At 40.7% G+C, this 20,051-nt stretch overlaps 1 protein-coding gene across 3 annotated transcripts in view; it reads right to left on the bottom strand.

The window, feature by feature from the left end:
• Positions 1-3,337: 3,337 nt before the first annotated feature.
• CNOT2 (CCR4-NOT transcription complex subunit 2) overlaps positions 3,338-20,051 on the bottom strand; it is a 62,732-nt gene continuing 46,018 nt past the window's right edge. For 2 of the 3 annotated variants that reach the window (XM_075209521.1, XM_075209520.1), the window contains exon 15: positions 3,338-4,613. In XM_075209521.1, the coding sequence (XP_075065622.1) occupies positions 4,527-4,613 (87 nt within the window). In that variant the 3' untranslated portion in view covers positions 3,338-4,526. Of the gene's footprint in view, positions 4,614-16,521; positions 17,123-20,051 lie in introns of those variants that run through there. The other variant, XM_075209522.1, reaches the window with a different exon arrangement.

Below are 20,051 nucleotides of genomic sequence, written 5' to 3'. Positions count from 1 at the left end.
ATGCCACTGCCATCATAGAGTACCGTTGCCATGAAGGGATGTTCTTGGTCTGCACCAATGTTTAAGTAGATGGTACATGTCAAAGTAACATCCACATGAATACCAGGACCAAAGGTTTCCCAGACCATCACACTTCCTCAACCGGCTTGCTTTTTTTCCATAGTGCATCCTGCCGTCCACATGATGTAAAAAAAACCAAAAACGATTCATCAGACCAGGAAACCTTTTCATTGCTCCATGGTCCAGTTCTGCCACTTATGTGCCCATTGACAAGGGGTCACAATGGATATTCTGATCAATCTGCAGCTTTGCAACTCCATACGCAGTAAGCTGTGATGAACTGTGCGTTGACACCTTTGTATCATACAGTATTAAATTTTTCCGCAAATCATTCCACCGTAGCTCTTCTGTGGGATTGGACCAGACGGGCTAGCTTTCACTCCACACCCTCATCGAGCCTTGGGTGCTCATAACCCTGTTGCAGGTTTACTGGTTGCCGTTCCCACCCCATTACAGGGGTAATGCGATAATGAATATTATTCACTTGTCGGTGGTTTTAATGTTGTGGCTGATCAGACACAGACACAGACACTTTGATTACTAGAAATTTTCTGACATACAAAGCTTAATAATTCAGTGTTTATCTTTTTATGTGCTCTGCTTTTCTCATTCCATACCAACCTAACTTTACTTTCACTATTCCGTTTTCTCTCTATTGTTTGCCAATGACATACTATGGCTGTCAGACATGTCAAGTTAAAATTTTGCCAGATGTATGAAAATAACTGATATAAATTTATAGATATATCTGTACTTGCTCAGTGACTATGGATAATATCACACAAACAAACTTTGCTATTCAAAATCCAAACTCGTGTTGAGAGAAGGAACTCCTGTTAATAAGTGACTAGATCTCTGGGGACATAACAGAAAACAAAATGGGAGAAATATTTTTTTTTTATACTATATTGACAGGTTAAAACAATTTAATTGCTGCAGTGCTGTTTCACATTACCTGGTGTAAAGTTAATTACAGGATACTGTAAAGATCAATCAATATTGAGCAGATATTTTCCACTATAAATCCAAATAGAGGAATCCTGTAAAGTCCTCTCCAGCTATTACCCAGGTTCCAGCAAGTTCTGTCCACCACTGCTAATACTCGCTAAAAAATACCTTATTATTGTAAAACGGTATACTTACATGTACCAGATAGCAAAACAGCACGTCAACATCAGATGAATATGATTGCATATAAAAACAGTAGGAGTCCATTTTCAAAACCCAAATATAGCTGATTAGCGCTCCTAATCGAAAATACATGTGTTGTCTTGAGACCCCCTTAAATCGGTGGCATTTACATTACCTGTTTGTACTCCTTAACTCAAGTTGTATCACATTCAAAGTTTTATTTTAAGATACCATATGTACTCCAAACCTTACCAAATCAATCATAGTTTTACAAAGCTGAGCAGTCGACCTATGTAGACAACACTGACTGTACTTAACATAGCACAGCCTTCATATGTGTATTCAACTTCCATGAAATGAACCATTTTATTACTAAGATTTCCTCATTACAAGTAATTCAGTTCTCTACTACGGCCAGATCCTTAGTTTGCTAAGCTGCCAGCTGTACCACACAATTCTCCTGTATGCTTCAGGTATAAAAAAAAAAAACACAGACTATTTTCCATACTAATGTTCAATGTCTTGCAAACATTACTTTTTAAAATGTGTCCTAGGGCAATGCAAGATAAAACTATGGCTGTTGTAGATTTTCTAAAAACTTGATAAAAAATATTGGACATTACATTATAAGATATAGCTACAATGAGTATTTTTTAACAAACATGTATGTTAATATTTCCAGATATTGTTAAAATACCAGGTAAATATGTTTTGCAATATACAGGAATGTAGGCTGTACTTGGCTACTTGACAGTTAGTTGATTTGAGCATTTTGTTATAGGTAAATGTATGCATATTTGTGAGTATCACAAAGTAAACATAATGCTTCAATATGAAACTCCAATACTCAAGAGATACAAGGATATACCTTTTTGCTTAATGTCACACAATAGCCTATAAGGGTTATGTTGTCAGGTGTTTCTTTTCAAATAAAGCTCTTAATTGGAGGAAGGCAAATACAGCACTTGTGCAGAGGACATAGACATTGGGAAGATTTTAATTTAGCTGAAAAAGGTAGGTAATGCCTTAAAAAGATTGTCACTGGAACACTGCAAAAAAAACAAAAATTTAAATACACTTTCTACATGGGAGAATAGCCATAAGTAAATCAATTTTGGTGTTGTACCATAAGTGTTATAGTGTAAGGAACTATAAGTTACTATGCATTTGTGCAAAGACATGGGCAATGTGATGTTGCGTGTATAGGGAATTGGGGAATGGAACTTAAAAAGTTGCAAAGAATATTGAATGCAAGGAATGTATAAAAGCTGAACATTTTCTTTAATACAGTGGTGTAGTCTCAAGTATAAAAAAACCAAAAATAAGTAAACAGCAAAGTACAAAGTATTGCAGTCCTCTTCATATGCTTTCTTAATATATACAACATATATTTTAATCTCTTTGAAATCATTTAGTCTTTGCATCAATAGATGAGGGCACATATTCATAGTGATAACAATTTGAGCATGTCTTACAATAACTAGTCTCACAATCTTAAAGCTACCTGCTACGGCCAGAGGCCTGTGACAACAGCAGCCAAACACAGATGCAAAGGGTAGCTGCAACTTGCTCCACTTGCAACGTAATACCTGAGAGATTACTTTCAAGCAATTCCATTGTTTACTAGTTATTATGTATCTGTTCTGTGAAATGCCATGGTTGTCTCTATATGTATAACATGAGAATAGAGTAGCTCTTTATAACCCAGTATCTGGTTAGTCTGGATTTTTTTTTCAATTGCTAAATTTAGTTATGACCATAAACGTCATAACAAACCTTTTAAATTTAACATGGAATAATGGCTGTTATCTTTAACTCAAAATGTGGAAGGCTGGATAGATGAATAACAATTATTGTTAAGATGACCTAGTAATTTTCATTGATTTGCTTAGTTGGGACTAATAGGTAATTTAGGCCATCTGCTGCACAAATGCTCTCATTGGTAACAAATGGAACTGGATAATGGGTTAGAGAGTTAGCAGCTATAGAAACTGATGGCTGTGTTCTATCACATGTGCATATGCTCAGTGCTTACCGTGTTCATTTTCAACTCCATTGTTTGTCCCAGTGTTCTAAATTTTAAAGGGAACCCTTCTCATGATTACACAAATTATTTCACAATCTCAAATCAAAGGCAACACTGCAGTGAGGAGAGCTTTTCTACTTTATTACAAAGAGAAGAAGCCTTTATGTGGTCAGAAAATACAAGATTGATCTTTTTTTTTTTTTTTCTTCCTATGAAACGCTGCTGTTCAAACAGCCAGAGTGAATTGTCTCAGTTCACTTCCTTAAGTCCCATCACGTTCACTTGGGTATGGATGTCCTTGGCTGCTGAAAATCTGGCCCTTTAGTGCACAGGGCGACAATGGAGTCCCCTGACCAGCAGTTCCAGAATGTCCCATTTTCATATATTGCATCCATGCACACCTCCTAAAAATGAGGTACAGCAGGGCAAACATTTCCAAAATAGGTGTCATATATATAATATATACACATTCGTACATACATACCTTTATTCATGTGATGTCCAAAAATTTAAAAAAAATGTACACATTTATTACAAAATCGTAACAAAGACTGGACAGTGTTTTGCTCATTCTGGAAAGATGAAGCTCAGTAACACGCAACTCTGGAAATTGTCCAATGGTTGCGGCAATATCTATCTCCTAAACAGTGAATTATTCTTTTTTGTCTGCCCGTTCCCTACCACAGGGACCTGCAGAAACTTGCACTGCAATGAGACACAGACTCCTCTGGCTGTGAAGGGGCTGAACATGGCAGAAAATTGCCTTTCGAAAACAGAAGGGGGAGTAAAATGAAGGAAGGTGACCTTGCCCATCTTTCCAAATGAAATACGAGAAGGATCTTCACATAAAAATGCACAAAACATGTGTTTCTTTTATTACCAATAGTGCTACAATGAACAATGCAAACTTTGCTGTCTAATTTTGTTTTTTTTTTTCTCTCTCTTCCTTTGTACAATTTGGAAACTGAGTGGTAAACTTTGTCAGTGTACTGTACTTGTGTGTGTATCTGTGTACAGACCTAGGTCTGTCTGCTGGCATAAAATGAAAAACAAAACAAAAAAACAGAAAAAAAAAGAAAAGAAAAGAAAAAATAATCCAGACCCTGCTCAAACTAAAAAGAAACAAATAACAATTGTAGTTGTTGGGCAGCACATAATTAGTAAGGCAGGACCTCAAGTGATGATCCCTTTGCATGAGACAATTGCCAGATCCTCAAGGAAATAAAACCAGGATGACTGAGCCTCATCAGTTCTGCAGTTGTGTTGAGTATTGTGCTGAGACAGCCATACCCCATGAACAGGGAAGTCTTTAGAAGGCTTGCTGAGCAGGATTGTAATTGAAGGTGGATGGCAGATGAGGCCTTTCTTCTAGCTTGTCATATTCCAAATGGAACTCCTGTCAGGAAACAAAAAAAAATAATTTAATTTTAGAAAGTATTAATCAAGAAAAGCAGATGGTTGATAGTTTTAATAAAATGATGTTTCATAAATAAGCTCTATCAAAATTGGCAAAGTATTTAGATTAAATGGGCATCTACATTTAATATAGCCTTCCTCTACTAACATCAAAACACCGAAAGTCACAATACCAATTTAACATCCATTCGTGTGCAATAGTTGTGGATATTGCTAGCCATACAAACATAAGTTGCAGTAATTTTATGGACACTATTAAAAGAAGCTGTGCATCTTTGTTTTCTTCATGACTGTGAGCAGAAGTTCCCAGTTTAGTACTTAACCCTGAATATCCACATCTCAAGTCTCAGAAAATTCAATCTTCCAAACCTATTTTTAGGTCACTATTATGAGCAATAATTTGGACATCATCCTTGAAACCTAAGCAGATCTTGATTCCTTATGGTCTGAAGAAGATATTTAAGCATATTTATATTTTTCTTTATTGTGGGTTAATTTAGTTATTATGTCCATTGAACAGGCAATAAGTCCATTAGTTGACAACATGTTGAACAGTTTAGTTAGGATCATACAACTAAAGCAAAGATAAAGGCTGAAGGGACAAGATATGCCTTGTCACAGAGACATTACAGTGACTGCTGGCATGTGAACTCAACCAAACACAGCATACACATCCCATATCTGGACACACAAACTAAACAGACCTACTAATGAAGCTTAAACCTTGCTAAGCCTTATCCCAGCTTATACCTATTCTGCCTCACCATGTAGTATTGCCTATAAAACTCATCACAACAAGGACACATTCAGCAGCCTGCAACAACACCTGCACACATTCACACTGTCCTCTGTGCTACCAGTCCCCATTTGCCCTCCTCTCCAAGTACACAGTAGCAGCTGGCAGACATGAAGGTTTTGGTACTTTTGCTCTCCTCTTCAACTACAGTATACTGCCCATGCGGTCTCATTCACGGAAGACCCCCTCTGTTCTCTTTGCAGAAGCTCGGTCTTCTTTAGCCATAATCTGCAACCACCCTGCTTTTCTGCTATGTAATAGGTCCTTCTCAACCCAAAGAAGATAGAGCGTGCAGTGGTTAACGTGTTAACAGAAAAAGAAAAAAAAACACATTTCTGTATTGGTTAAAGAAATCAATGTAAATGGAGATTAACAGAGATTCACATAGTTCTTTTCATAACAACTGTAATTTTTAAAAGGCAATTCAAGGGGTTAATATTGCTAACAATAGCAATGGGAGTAAATTAAAAGTTGGGCTAGCCTTCATTGAAAATCAAAACAATCGTTTAGGTCCAAAAGGTCAGAAAGGCGGTCAAAATGCAACCTGTTCCCCCCAAAACAAAATTTAACATGTAGGGGCTACAACATGGACTTTAGATGTTGACCAGCTCTGGACAGCTATTTTAATAGTATTTTATCTTAACCTTGTGTAAACCCACCTCCATTTCTTCATACTACTACTACTGTGAGGATCCTCTATCTTGAAAACCCACCGTTTTCTTTATGGAGCCAGTACCATCGCTAGTCATTGGTAAAGCTTGTGCCCCAGATCCAAACAGTCGGTATTACCAAAACCATGCAGTATAGAACAATGATAGTGGTCTCAGGAGAGGGACTTAAAACTGCCCCTCATTTATCATTTGATCGAATAGCAGCCTGGTATCAAGGTGGCAGCTGATGCAAGTAACATGTATGAATCATGTTAAACCATGGCATTTAAACACCTTTAAAAGGACACACATCAAACAGCATGAAAAACTAGTCTGTTTCTGTACAATTTTCTTGCATATATAACAAACAGTCAAAATACTGACTTAACGTAAAAACACCCAAAACCTGAAGGACTAAGCATAATAATTTATCATATATTACATTTTCACACGTGCCTACAACACAGAAAAATCAGTACATTTTTAGATTGATGTGTTCACATGGGAGGAGGCTACAAAAAAGGAAACACTGCTGCTCATATGCTGTATGTCTTGGTAATGCAAGCATTTTGCATTGTTTACAACATTGTCACAACTCTGTTGCTTTTTATAGATAATAGGCAATGTTGCTGTCAGAGCTAGAAACATGGCAGGTGCCTGCCATATTAGTAAATACACAGAATAATTTACACCCACAAGGACAACACAGTGGCACAATGATTGGCATTTTTTTTTACTTCACAGTCCTAAAGTCTTGGGTTAGATTATGACCATACTCTACATATAGAGTCTGTATGCTTTTACTTAGGATGTCTCGGTTTCCTCCCACAGCTCAAAGTCATACAGGTAGCTAATGACTACATTCACCCTATTTGTGTGCTGATAAAGGGGATTATATAGTAAATAGCACTGGGGCATGGACAAATGTGTCTGAATAAAATGCTGTAATTAGCTACTATAATTTACCATATACACTAAATAATGACCACCGAAATGTCTGTGCTAGTCACTTAACACTGTCATTGGAATCAAAACTGCTTCATAGTATATACATTTCTGACCAACCCTAAAGCCCCTTCTTTTTATTTTTTTACAAGCTTATAATTATAATATACATCCAGCTATATACAAAACTGTGTTGCAGAACTGCCCATACTATTTCCATAGCTTGTTGTAGAACAAATAATTTGTCACATTTGCTAAACTGACAAAGCATTTTCCTTTGTACTCTGTCACTTACATATAGAGAAAACCCAAGTATTTAGCAAAGCTACAATAGACAATCATGATGAATTACCAGACAAAGCACTACATCACTAATCAATGACTTGCTCTTTCACATTTTATTGGATTGTAAAAGGCACTCTAACCTGAAACATTAGTTTAATACTGTTTATCACATGTGGTGTATATGCTAGACCATGAGTCGGCAACCCCTAGCACGTGTGCCAGACATGGTAGGCAGCGCCCAGTAGTTTGGCAGCCAACTGAATGTCAATGCTTCACATCGCTGACACTGGACTGCTGGACATGTGTAGCAGTTTCCCCCCAGCTCCATTGCAGAAAGGATCACTCCTGTGTCTGCAGTGAATTGGGGGCACTACTGTGAGGCATAATGTGAACTGGGGGCACTACTGTGAGGCATAATGTGAACTGGGGGCACTACTGTGAGGCATAATGTGAACTGGGGGCACTACTGTGAGGCATAATGTGAACTGGGGGCACTACTGTGAGGCATAATGTGAACTGGGGGCACTACTGTGAGGCATGATATGATTTGTAGGCACAACTATGAGGCAGAAGCTGAATTGGGGGCTCTACTCTGTGGCATAATATGAACTGGGGGCTCTACTGAGTGGCAGAATAAGAAATGTGTGTACTACTGTGTGGCATAATAAGAATTGATTAATGGCACTCGTCCCCTTTGCCTGTTCTCTTTTGATTTTCCATTTCAAATAAGCTAGTTATGCTCTCAATCATTTAGATGCCCACAATGATACAAGCTAAGATTCCCTGCCAAACACAGACACACACTGAGCGGAAGATACACTGAGGGAGGAATTGTCACACATGAACAGAAAAAGACAAGAAACAGAAAAGACATTTGGGATGGGATTTGAAGCTAGAAAATCTCACAGTAAAAGTTAACATTACAGAATCTAGGTAAAGCTCTGCTACATGAACCATTACACAATTATATTTCCATTAGACAAATACAAAATAAAAATACAAAAAGTAGTGTGTGTATGCCTTTAAGGCAAGCCCGACTCTACATTCAACTGCACTGTTTGCAAATAATGTACTTAAACTAATTGTTCAGATGTCTCGGGGAAGCTGTCTGAATGCTTATTTAATTTCTTTCTTCAAATTGTTATTCATGGTGAAATTGAAGTAAAATGTTTTCCTTATCAAATGATTTATTTTCTATTCTATTGAATCAGGCTGCTCCATAATTAGGATTATTTGATTTGTACAACTAATTGAGGAAGCTGTATCAAGATAATTCTGATTACCTGACAATCTAATGAATTAAAGCATTTGTGACATGGTGAAAGTTTAAAATGAACAATTCAAATCCAAAATTACACAGATATGTGGGCTGGGCACATTACTCTTTCAAAGTAGGAAAATGTAAAACAGTTATAATTTAAGAAACTGTGCATAGCTGGTATCAGATAGTCAGACCCATTGTGTCCCCTAAACATATCAAATTTTGACACAAACAGGCCAAGTTGCACAGGGCTAGTTGTAGGAGTCATGCTAAAGGTCACACACGCCAAATGCATATTCATTACCTGAACAGATTCACCAAACAAGCCAGTCAAAATGAGGTCTACTTGGTCAACATGGCCCCAAAATAAATTGCAAAACTGTCTGACAATGAACAAATTGCTCGTGGGTAGCCAGCAATACATTGAAAGCACAAATTAAGATGTGTTATTTATAATTAACACCAGGAAGATATTTTAAAGGTGATGGACTTGTATTATGTTCATAAAATAATAACACAGATTCCAAGTATAAATAGTAATCACAATAATTATTGAATCTGCAAATGATAAAACTGCACACGCTAATATGATTGTTTCTTGAAAGACTGACAAAAATTGCAAGGTGGCAGAATAGATTTTAAAAAAAAGAACCCGGTCGTATAAGTTAAACAGTGATGCACAATATTAATTAACTGGAGTCTGGTGTTCCACTTAATCTGGTGCGTCACCCAACAATCTGCGATTGCCCATATAAAGATGCATATCTGCTCTTGGAAGATGCCTTGTAATGCAAACTAGAAGTGCATCCAGGTTTGCAGGGAGGTAGAAAAATCAAGAAGTGCACTGTGCAGTTTTTTAAACTCCTACATTAGAATCATTCCTTCATCAACTTTTTAATACAGCTAATTTTAGTCTCAATTATGGCTTACATTACTGATGAGAGCGAGACGAGATAGGGGCTGCCTTTGTTAAATGTGGCATTATTTTGTGTGTTTGAAGCTTCCTCTTCTATCCTCCATGGAAGCCATAACAATGGGTTGGCCCATTCTAGCCTTAGGTAGAGACAGGAAGAAACCCCCCCTGGTAATATATAATGCAGCTCCTCCTTCTCCAGTGTCTCTTCCTAGCAGAGGTAGAAAGGACAGGTAGTAGTTTGTTATTTTCTTTGTGTAGTGTCTTACCTGCTTAAATGGTTCCAGTGATGTACTGCTGTTGAGGGGGTCTGGCTACCTGGGGATCGCTAGTTGATACCTTCAGCAGCAAACGCGGTGCAATGAAATCGGAATTTGAATTTGAGATTGAAAACGGTACGCATGCAAGGCAGGTGCTTTGAACATGCGCAGACAACACGTCCGGGGACGCCAATATGGAGGACCAGGCAGAGAGGAACTTGGAAACACTAGTATAAGCATTACCTGTACCAAATGGAGCAGAGGAACAACAGAACATTGCCAGCATCCACTCTAGGTAAATTGCTAAGTTACGGGTGCTTGTTTAATGGATTTTAGTTAGTAATACTCTTCCAATCCCAGTACTCTTGAGCAGCATAGGGTCTGTGGAACAAGCCATTTTCTGAGGTCTCTTGTGCAGCCCCCTGAGCAATAAGGAGCAGATAGCCCAGATGATAAATTAATTTGTGATTAAGGAAGATTTATAGGCTATGTTGGGGATTAATCGAGCAATGTCCCGAACAATTATTGAATTGTACAGGGGCTCTTAGTGGTAACTGGACTCTCTAGAGGAGGTGATGTGAGCGAGTAAGGGGAAATTGCGTGGGCTTCGTCTGGATCCCTCAGCTTTCTCCCACACTCCAAAAACATGCTGGTAGGTTAATTGGCTGGCATCTGATAAAATTAACCCTAGTGTGTGTGTGTGTGTCTGTGTGATAAGGAATTTAGACTGTAAACTCCATTGGGCCAGGTACTGATGTGTATTACAAAATATAATAAATAATAAGACTATTTCATTTTTATAATGTGGAATTTCCGCAAAGCAACATATATAAATCAATGGGAATGAATGAAGCATCAATCTCCATTGCAGTTCAGAAGTCAGTCTTTCAGTAAAAGAAATAGTTTTTCCCATGTACCAGGTATTAAAGGTTTTCAATAATAAGAATGGAATGAAGCGGAAAAGTCTCAGTCTAACCAGAATACATTAGAACGCATGCATCGCTTCAGTTATGAAGCGGCAAAGAATTGAAGTTAATTTACAAAAGTGGAAGCAGCAATAACCAGCTCATCAGCGAGAACCACTATTCCTTCAGAAGATGGTAGTGGTCTTCTAAGAGATCCTATGGATATGAAGATGAAAAGTTGTTTTTAAAAAGCTTTGTATTTCTTCTGGAACTATCTTAAAATGACTGGTAACTATGGCTTCAGTGGCAAGGGCACTCAGACTATGAAAGGAGACTTCATACAGATTTCAGGGAAATATTAAAGCTTTGAAGTTTTGTAGGGAGGAATAGAATTCATTTGTGATGTATTGTTGTATACCATTACATCTTCACCCAGAACTAGAGCTTTAATGGTGACAAGCAGGGGAGTTCTCTGGCTGCATCCATGGCAATCTAAAATAGTCTAGCAATACTTTCATATGAAGGCTCTATGATGATAATCTAGACATCATGATTCACAAGTTTTATGGGGTGGGGTGGGGGGTATGCTGCTGTAGATCTAGCCACATGCCACAAGACCATGAAGCAAAACGGGATTTATACTTACGATAAATCACTCCTTAACCATGGGGTTGAGTCGGGGGGAGGAGTCTGGCACCCAAAGAGTTAACTTTTTCAGCTGACAGCATATCACCCCCACCAATTCCCCACATACCTCAGTTTGATTACCAAAGCCCTTAGGATGATAGGCCAATCAACCAAGACACACCACTCAACAGAGGGGGGAGTGGAGATAAAAGAAAACAACGAAAAAGACGGGGGGGATCGCAGTGTCCCCCAGATGGAGAAAAAGATTTATCGTAAGTATAAATACCGTTTCCATCTCGGGGACACTCCTTAACCATGGGGACTTACTAAAGCAATCCCTCTGAAGGGTGGGACCGCTCTGATCTCCTTGCACGTAGAACACTACAGCCAAAGGAGGCGTCCCCAGACGCAAATATATTAAATTGGTAGAATTTTGTAAAGGTATGGACCGAGGACCAGGTGGCTGCTCTGCACAGCTGGTCCGCCGTGGCTCCATTACGAGCCGCCCAAAATGCCCCAACCGACCGGGTAGAATGGGCACAGGGAGATTAATATGGACATAAGTCTCCCTGATAGTCAGGGTAAGCCATCTGGCAATAGTCTGCTTAGATGCTGGCCATCCCCGCTTGGAAAAGTCAAATAATACAAATAGAGAATATGGCTTACATATCTTTGCAGATCTCTTAACATATATACGTAATGCCCTCACTACGTCCAAATATTTATTTGTCTTTGTTCCAGGAGTCTGAGGCTCCTCTCTGAATACTGGAACAACTATATCCTGATTAATATGAAAACCTGAGACCACCTTAGGAAGAAAGGACGGAACAGTCCTTAAAACTGCTCTATCCTCATGAAAAACCAGATAAAGTTCCTTGCAGGATAAAGCTCCCAGCTCCGAGACCCTTCTGGCCGAGGCGATAGCAAGCAGGAAGACTGTCTTCCATGTCAAGAACTGCCGCTCTGCTGAGAGTAGAGGTTCAAAGGGAGGCTCCTGCAACATGCTAAGGACCATATTAAGATCCCAAGGCTCCGCAGGATGCACGTAGGGCGGCTGGATGTGAAGCACTCCCTGTAGAAAAGTCTTAACATCCGGAAGCTTCGCCAGCCGCCTGTGGAAATACACTGACAAAGCAAATACCTGAACTTTTAAGGTTCCAAGTTTAAGCCCCGCCTCTAAACCACACTGTAAGAAGGCGAGAAATCTAGCCAGACTAAAGGTTTTAGAATTGTAAGACTTCTTCTTACACCCCTTTATATATATATGCCAGATATGGTGGTAAATTCTAGCTGAAACTGGCTTCCTGGCATTCAGGAGAGTGCCTATTACACCCCCCGAGAAACCTCTCGCTCTCCACAGACTGGATTCTAAGGCTCTGCCATTAAATTCAGCTGGTTCAGCCTCTGACGCAAGAACTGTCCCAGGGTCAGCAGATCTCTTCACAGCCTTACTGGCAGTACCAGAAAGACTGGACGATCCTCCGGACTGACTCTCCACAGGGCCCTGTGGGACAGGTTTTACCTGCAGCCCCAAGGCCTTGCTAGGATGTCCACTACCAGTGGATCCCTTGTTCTTGCGCAGAACTCTGGGACCTTCCTACCTTTTGTTCGGTTTTTGTCCGGCAACCACCAGCTGAGGACCTACCTCCTCCACTGGTACCTCGAACACGGGAATGCTCCTCTGGGGTGGAACCCTGCACAGGGTAAGGTCGCGAAAGATGTCACCATCTTTCCCAGCAGCTTCAAAGACCTGGCTACTGACAGCCTCTTGTCTGACAGGATCCTGCCTGTCCACTCCATCTAGGCCCTCAACTTGTCCTGTGGAGACAACATTCTGCTGCGTATTAAGTCCCTCACTAGTTTCAAGAAACTCATTCTTAGACAAGGGATTCTCTGTGACCCTTTCAGACTCCAGAAGTTCGGTCATAGACTGAACGACCCGTCTGGCCTTAGCACCCCGAATGGGTGTGACTAAAACCTTTTCCCTCACTGGAAATTCTAAGCCTGTATAGCTTTGTTTAAACAAAGCAAATCGACAGCCCTGAGCTCTTTCTGATTTGACAGAAGCCAGCGAGGTAACCAAAACTCGAGATGAGCTGGCCCCATGAATTCTATCACGATACCCTGGACCTACTCGTCAACCGAGGACCTTGTCTACTGCTGGGCAAACCCAAGCAGCCGTCCTCCCACCCCACCCTCTGTAACCAGAGGCGGGTGGTAGTCATGCTGCTGGTCTATCCGGCAGCTTGGCGGAAGAAGCTCTCTGTGCCGCAGGGGCAAAGGATGACCTTCCTCTACGGGACTGTCTCCTGGATTCAACGGCCCCTGGATTGGTAGTTTGGCCTCTGCCAGACCCGCCCCCGTAAAGAGGCTGTCTGAAAGAACTAAACCTAGGCCTAGACCTAGGCCTTGGAGTATTTACAGGCAAGGACGTCTTCTTGCCCCCTGAAGCCTGTAAAATAAAAGAGTCTAATTCTGGACCAAATATCATCCCACCCGTATACGGGATGGAGTCTAATGAGCTTTTAGACTCTGAATCCCCATTCCAAGTCCTTAACCATAACGCCCTTCTAGCTACTACAGCTGTAGCTGAAATAGACGAAGCTATGGAGGCCGAATTATGGGCCGCTTCATATACATAGTCTCCTGCCTCCCTTAGCTGCATGGCCAGAGGCAGTAAATCTGAATCCTGCAAGGCAGACTCTAACTGCCCTGCCCAGACTTCCATAGCCCTAGCTACCCAGGTAGAGGACAATGCTGGCCTGAGGCTAGTACCGGCGGCCAAGAAGACCGATTTAGCAGGGATTCAAATTTTTTGTCAGTCGCGTCCTGTAAGGCCGCTGACCCGGGTACAGGTAGTGTAGTCTGACGAACCAATCTCGCCACAGGTGCATCCACCTTCGCCACCTGTTCCCAACGGGTCCTATCCTCCTCCTGAAGGGGATACAACACACCAAACTTCTTTGGCATAGAGAACCTCTTATCTGGATATTTCCAAGAGGCCTCCACAATATCCCTCAACTCAGCTGAGGGAGGGAACCTGAGCACCTGCTTAGAAGCTTTCTTAAAGAGAGAACGGCCCAAGGACTTCGTCTCCTCTACTTCAGCAAACCCCAGGGTCTGACGAACTGCTTTTACCAGATCGTCCATACCCTGGTGCCTAGAGTTTCCTTCTGACTCTATAATGGACACATCTGAATCGTCCAACAATTCCCCCTCCTCCTCTGAGGAACTCTCAGAGTCTGACACTGACCACAGCGCTTTAGCTGGTCTACGTCTTTTAACACTACGTTTGTGTCTGGGGTTCTCCAGTAGATGGGTAAGCCGGTGCAGGCCTTTAGCCAACGCTGACCAACCCACCTGTCCTATCTGGGAAAGCCCTGGGAGGGTTGGGGAGGGATTTAAACCAACCCCTGGGGAAAATGACTCATCTGTCATTCTTACTGTTATACCCTGAGCAGCCACAGATGTAGATGGGATCTCAACTGGTTTAGATAACAGATTTACAAGGGTATTAACTCCCTGTGTTAAGGCAGCCGCCCACTCAGGAGGATCTACCGTTATGGTGGAGGTGTCTATAGGCTGTTTCACAGGAGTCACAGTGCAGGCCGCACAGAGCCCCCCCTGATCCAGCCGTTCACTTGTTAATTTAACATTACATTTTGAACAGACATTATGTTTGGTACGTGTTGTTTTGCTTTTATCTGCCATCACAAGATAAGCTAAAACTGAATCACGTTTCAAAATTCCCAAACACTTCTCCAAATTATCAGGAAATACAGATTAGGTTATTTAACATATCATAGTATTTCTGATTTAAATAAGACAGGCTTGGAGAACTTTATAGTTTTCTTATAAACAACAGTTCTCTCAACACATCATTGTCTTATAATATACATGTCTACACATGCACACACATAAGAAATAAAAGTGATACACAGCGGGGAAGATGGGTCAACAGTGCACTTCTCTTCAAATGACTGCTGCAACTGTCCACCTTTTGAACCTTGGCGCCAAAAGGGATCTTCCACACGCTCACTCAGCAGGGGGGGAAGCGGTGTTCCTCAAACACATTCCCCTTCCACTGGCTCTCCTTCTGTGTTATTTTCTTTAACAGCGTTTTACCCTTTCTGTATCTTAGGGGAAAACCTGTTAGAATGTGTTCCCCGCTAGCGCTATCATTAGCGCGCCATCCTCAAGAATTCACTGCCATCCCATGGGAGGAGGAACGTGGTATACTCCACTGGCTTTCGGGGAACCTCAGCAGTAAAGGCGCTTTCTGCCTAATGGCAGCGCCCGTCCTGCATCAGCGGGGAGAGTCTCTTGCCGACTGCTTCCCACTGTGAGAAGCGTTTCACCTGCTCTGTCAGCGGGGCCGCCCCCGACAGGCGCTTCTCCCACGAGTCAGCTCCGTTGCTATCAAAAGAGAAAAACTTGCAAAAGAAAAGGAAAAACCTATTACCAGTGAACCCTGTTCACTTTCTCTCTTGGAGCTCTTCAGGTGCGACCTTCTTCCAAGGGCACCCAATTCAAACTGAGGTATGTGGGAATTGGCGGGGGTGATATGCTGTCAGCTGAAAAAAAAGTTAACTCTTTGGGTTCCAGACTTCTCCCCCCGACTCAACCCCATGGTTAAGGAGTGTCCCCCAGATGGATGTAAGAGAAATATAAGATCTAGCCACATACACCACTGACAGAAAAGTCAAGCAAACTGTCCGATCCAGGATAGCTCAAGTAACGGCCCTTCTACAGGAACATGGCTGGGTTATAAACAATGTAGAGTGTCATTTCTTGTCAAAAGTAACACAGGGTGTGTGATCAGTGAATAAAAAGAAATTACACTAAGGGCTGATGCAGAGTGGAACATACGCTACTTTACACAACATATCTTGCGTCAATACATATGCCTATGAAGTAGGTGCATTTACGTTCACCTGGAGAGGCATGATGGGGGGAGAAAAAAGGACATGCAAGCGGAGGTCGAACACACTAAAGGCTTTCACGCAAACGTGGCTCATGCAGACCTGCAAAAACACACATAACCTTGTTAGGAGGCATGTGTTCTGTACCTGCTGTTGGGCAGGTATCAATACGCACTGATGGCGATATACACTTGTTTTGTGTGTTTTTTGTCTTTAAGAGTAAATGGAGTAGAGTGTATCAGCACCACAATGTTCTGGCAATGTGGACAGGCTGGAATGCAATTCAGTCCTTTCATCCTCTCTTACAAGGAAAGTATCTCAAGGTTTTCTCAGAAAACAGGACTTTATTAGCCTTCACAAATCACCACGAGTTACCAGGATGTCAAAAGTAACAAAATTCATGTCATGGTTAGAGATAAACAAATAAAATATTATATATATACACATACATATACACATGCATACACACATACAGGATACACACAGCTGGCAGAAGGTGAACTCTGCATCAGGAAGTATTTCAGCTGCTAACAAGAAAATGTGGCCTTCCTCAAATAATAGCGACAAATCAGAACACCAAAGTGCCCAGATTTGTTCCTCACTGCCCTCCATTTCCTCTCATTGCTCACCCCTAAACAATATTTAAAAAAAAAAAAAAAAAAACACATAAAAAAACGCAAAAGTCATAGCAATCTTTTCATTCTGTCCATGATGCAAATGGTTTACAGTAGGTTGGTAGATTCTTCAGAAGCAACCTTGGCCTCGGCCAGATCTCCTACAATAAGGCCAAATTCTTTATCCAATTTCATCTTTTCCAATTCTTCTTCTTTCATCCAAATCTAGAAGGACTATCTTTGATGGAATGGAGATTGAGCATTCACTACTCACAAATAAAGGAATCTCAGAGAAGGTGATTGATACACTCCTAAAGGCAAGAAAAAAATTATTCTTCTTTGGTCTATTATATATTTGGAAGTTTATTATGCGAGGCTAATGTAGATCCAGCTTCGTCTACTATTGTGCATATTCTTGATTTTCTTCACGATGCCCTTAGCAAAGGTCCTGCCATCTTAACTCAAAAAAGGTACAGGTGTATCTGCACTCAACGTTTTGCTATATACCAAATGAGGTTCAAAAGACCTTATTATCAGTTTATTTCAAGCACTGAAAAATATTTGTCCTCGTATTCAGTCCTTTGTGGCACCACACTTTCTCAAGTACGTTCTCAACACCGATGTCTGATCTCTTAGCATTTACATGAGGTTTCCCTAAGGCAGATACACTAAAGTTGGTATTCCTAGTGGCAATTACTTCTTCCCGTAGAATTAGAGAACTACAAGCTTTGTGGCGCAAATAACTCTTTTTAATGTCTATACAGATACTTTTCATATTAATCGAGAAATCATTTTACCATCATTTTGTTTGTAACTAGTTCATAATAAAGAAGGACAGAACCTACACACATTGGATGCAGTCACAGCAACCTCTGTAATTATCCAGAACAGCTAGGAACACAGAACAACTCTGTGATCCTGACAGGACCCAGGAAAGGGTGTGATCCATCCAAACACACCATCTTAAAATAGATCAGAAAAGTTATTAGACAGGCACACCAATGATTTAAGGTGGCAGAAATTCTGAAAGCTCATTCAACTAGAGCAGTGTCAACATTTTGGGCACTTAGGGCTCTGGCCTCAAAAGTTAATCTCTGCAAAGCAGCTGGATGGTCATCTACTCATACCTTCACAAGACATTATCTACTAGATGTAAAGTCAGCTGCTGAGGCAGTTTGGGATATTCTCCACACAGCTACTAAAAAACAGTCTTTGATTATGCAGCATATATAATCATTCTCCTCTTTTATATTGGACTAAGTAGGATTAGAAATGCAATTCTCTCCAAACTGCAAGTGGAATGCACACCATTAAAAATATAGCGCGAGACTTGATCTCTATCAGCTCAGAGCTATTGCACAATTGGAGAAAAAGGGTTGCCCGTAAAAATACCCTCTCCATCCCTTTATCTCATATCAATAATCTCACTCCACAAAATGAAACCTGGTTTTGCACTGGCTGGCCTACTTTATACATGGCAGGGAATACCCTTGCTGTGCCAAACTCTTCCCAGTGGCTGGTGCAAACTTCTGCTCCTCCCATTGGCTGGTGCAAACATATGGTCCTCCATGACAGCATCTTGCTCTGTACTCTGGGTGAAGTCCAGATAAGCTTGCGCAAATTGAGATGCACACCAAAAAGAGGATTTAGCACTTCCTCAGCTACTTTAAACATTAAAAATGAGACCTGTATGTCTCCTGAGAATTTATGGGCAATGAAAACATTTTTTTAATAAGGAAACAATTTATGTTCAATTATTATACTGCTTTTATTGATTAGAATATTGGCATATCATGATCAAATTGATTGTGTGACATGGGTGCCAGGATGTGTATCAAAACACCACAAATGTTAGGAATCACTGTACTAAACAATATGTCAGCAATTAGATTCAAATTTATTGTGCTGATCAATCCAACCTCCACATGTATACTTGGCTTAAAATAAATAGAGGAGCCAAGTAAGACCTGATCACATATTATAGCTAAAAAATACACAAAGGACATGAACACAGATGAAAAAAGATTTGAACACATTTTGGGGGAATTCAATTGGCCGCGAGTAAAAATTAGTGTTAAAAATGACCGTAGTAACTGTAATAGCGCATAGCCCGCATTACTTTCGAGAGAAACACGGCCAATTGAATTCCATCCTTAAAGTGCATTCAAATATTTTAAGGCAGTATGTATAATTCAACTATTGAGACACAAAGGGGCACAAGGATTTCCAGACAAGAGGGATATAAAAATAAGGGTGGGAGATGAAAATCTTGGGATTTCCCATTATAACATATAAGATTTCTCAATCCTATTTTATAATATTTTTGTCTCCAACCTCCTCTTCTCTTGTGTACAGCCACCAATCTCACATTTTCCCTTCTTGGCCTTTTATACCCAATATTTCAAAACTGTACTCACAAATGTCACCAACGATCTATCTAGAGCAAAGTGTATGAGGCACATTTGCAGCGCTTCCAACGAACCACGGCAGCGTTTTGTCTTTAAGAAAATCGCCATTTGACTAAAATGGAGGCAAAGCGTTGAGAATCGTTGGACCAACTGCTTAGTAAATAAAACTTTAAGGGTCATTTTTCCATACTCCTCCTCCTGAATATTGCGGCTTTTTTTTCGAGCAGGTGATTACCACCTTCTTCTGCACACCCTTCATAGGTTCACCTATATAACCACTCCTTCAATGTCTCAAACTCTAGCACAGTGTTTCCCAAACCCAGTCCTCAGGGATCCCTAACAGAGCATGTCTTCCATATCTCTTTGCTGGAGCACGGGTATATTCATTACTGAGTGATCCACCAGTGGTCCTAATTATAAATCACTTGTGATCTGGAAGCCTGCACTGTTAGAGGTCCCTGAGGACTGGGTTTGGGAAACGCTGCTCTAGCACATCCTGCCCTCCAGTCTCACCATCTGTTGGTGCTCATAAGGATATGCCTCCCTCTGTTTTTCTCACAGAACACCTTATTGCTTGGAGAATTTGATTATTCAACCTTCAATATCACCTCTATGCTGATGACACCCAAATCTACTTCTCCTCTATTGACATTTCCCATTCTTTGCTACTTTCTGTGACCAAAGGTCTCATTGCCATTTTCCCAAAGAATGCAAAACTAAAGCACAACTTGTACAAAACAGAGCTTATCACGCTCCCTCCTACCAGTCACCACATCCTCTTAAATCTGAATGGAGACCACCACTAGAATTTCCTCCTTTGATTACTCAAGAT

This window comes from Mixophyes fleayi, chromosome 4 (assembly GCF_038048845.1).
Source record: "Mixophyes fleayi isolate aMixFle1 chromosome 4, aMixFle1.hap1, whole genome shotgun sequence".
Classification (NCBI taxonomy): domain Eukaryota; kingdom Metazoa; phylum Chordata; class Amphibia; order Anura; family Limnodynastidae; genus Mixophyes; species Mixophyes fleayi.
Note: the sequence above shows the minus strand (reverse complement) of the source record. Positions and strands in the feature narration are given on the sequence as shown.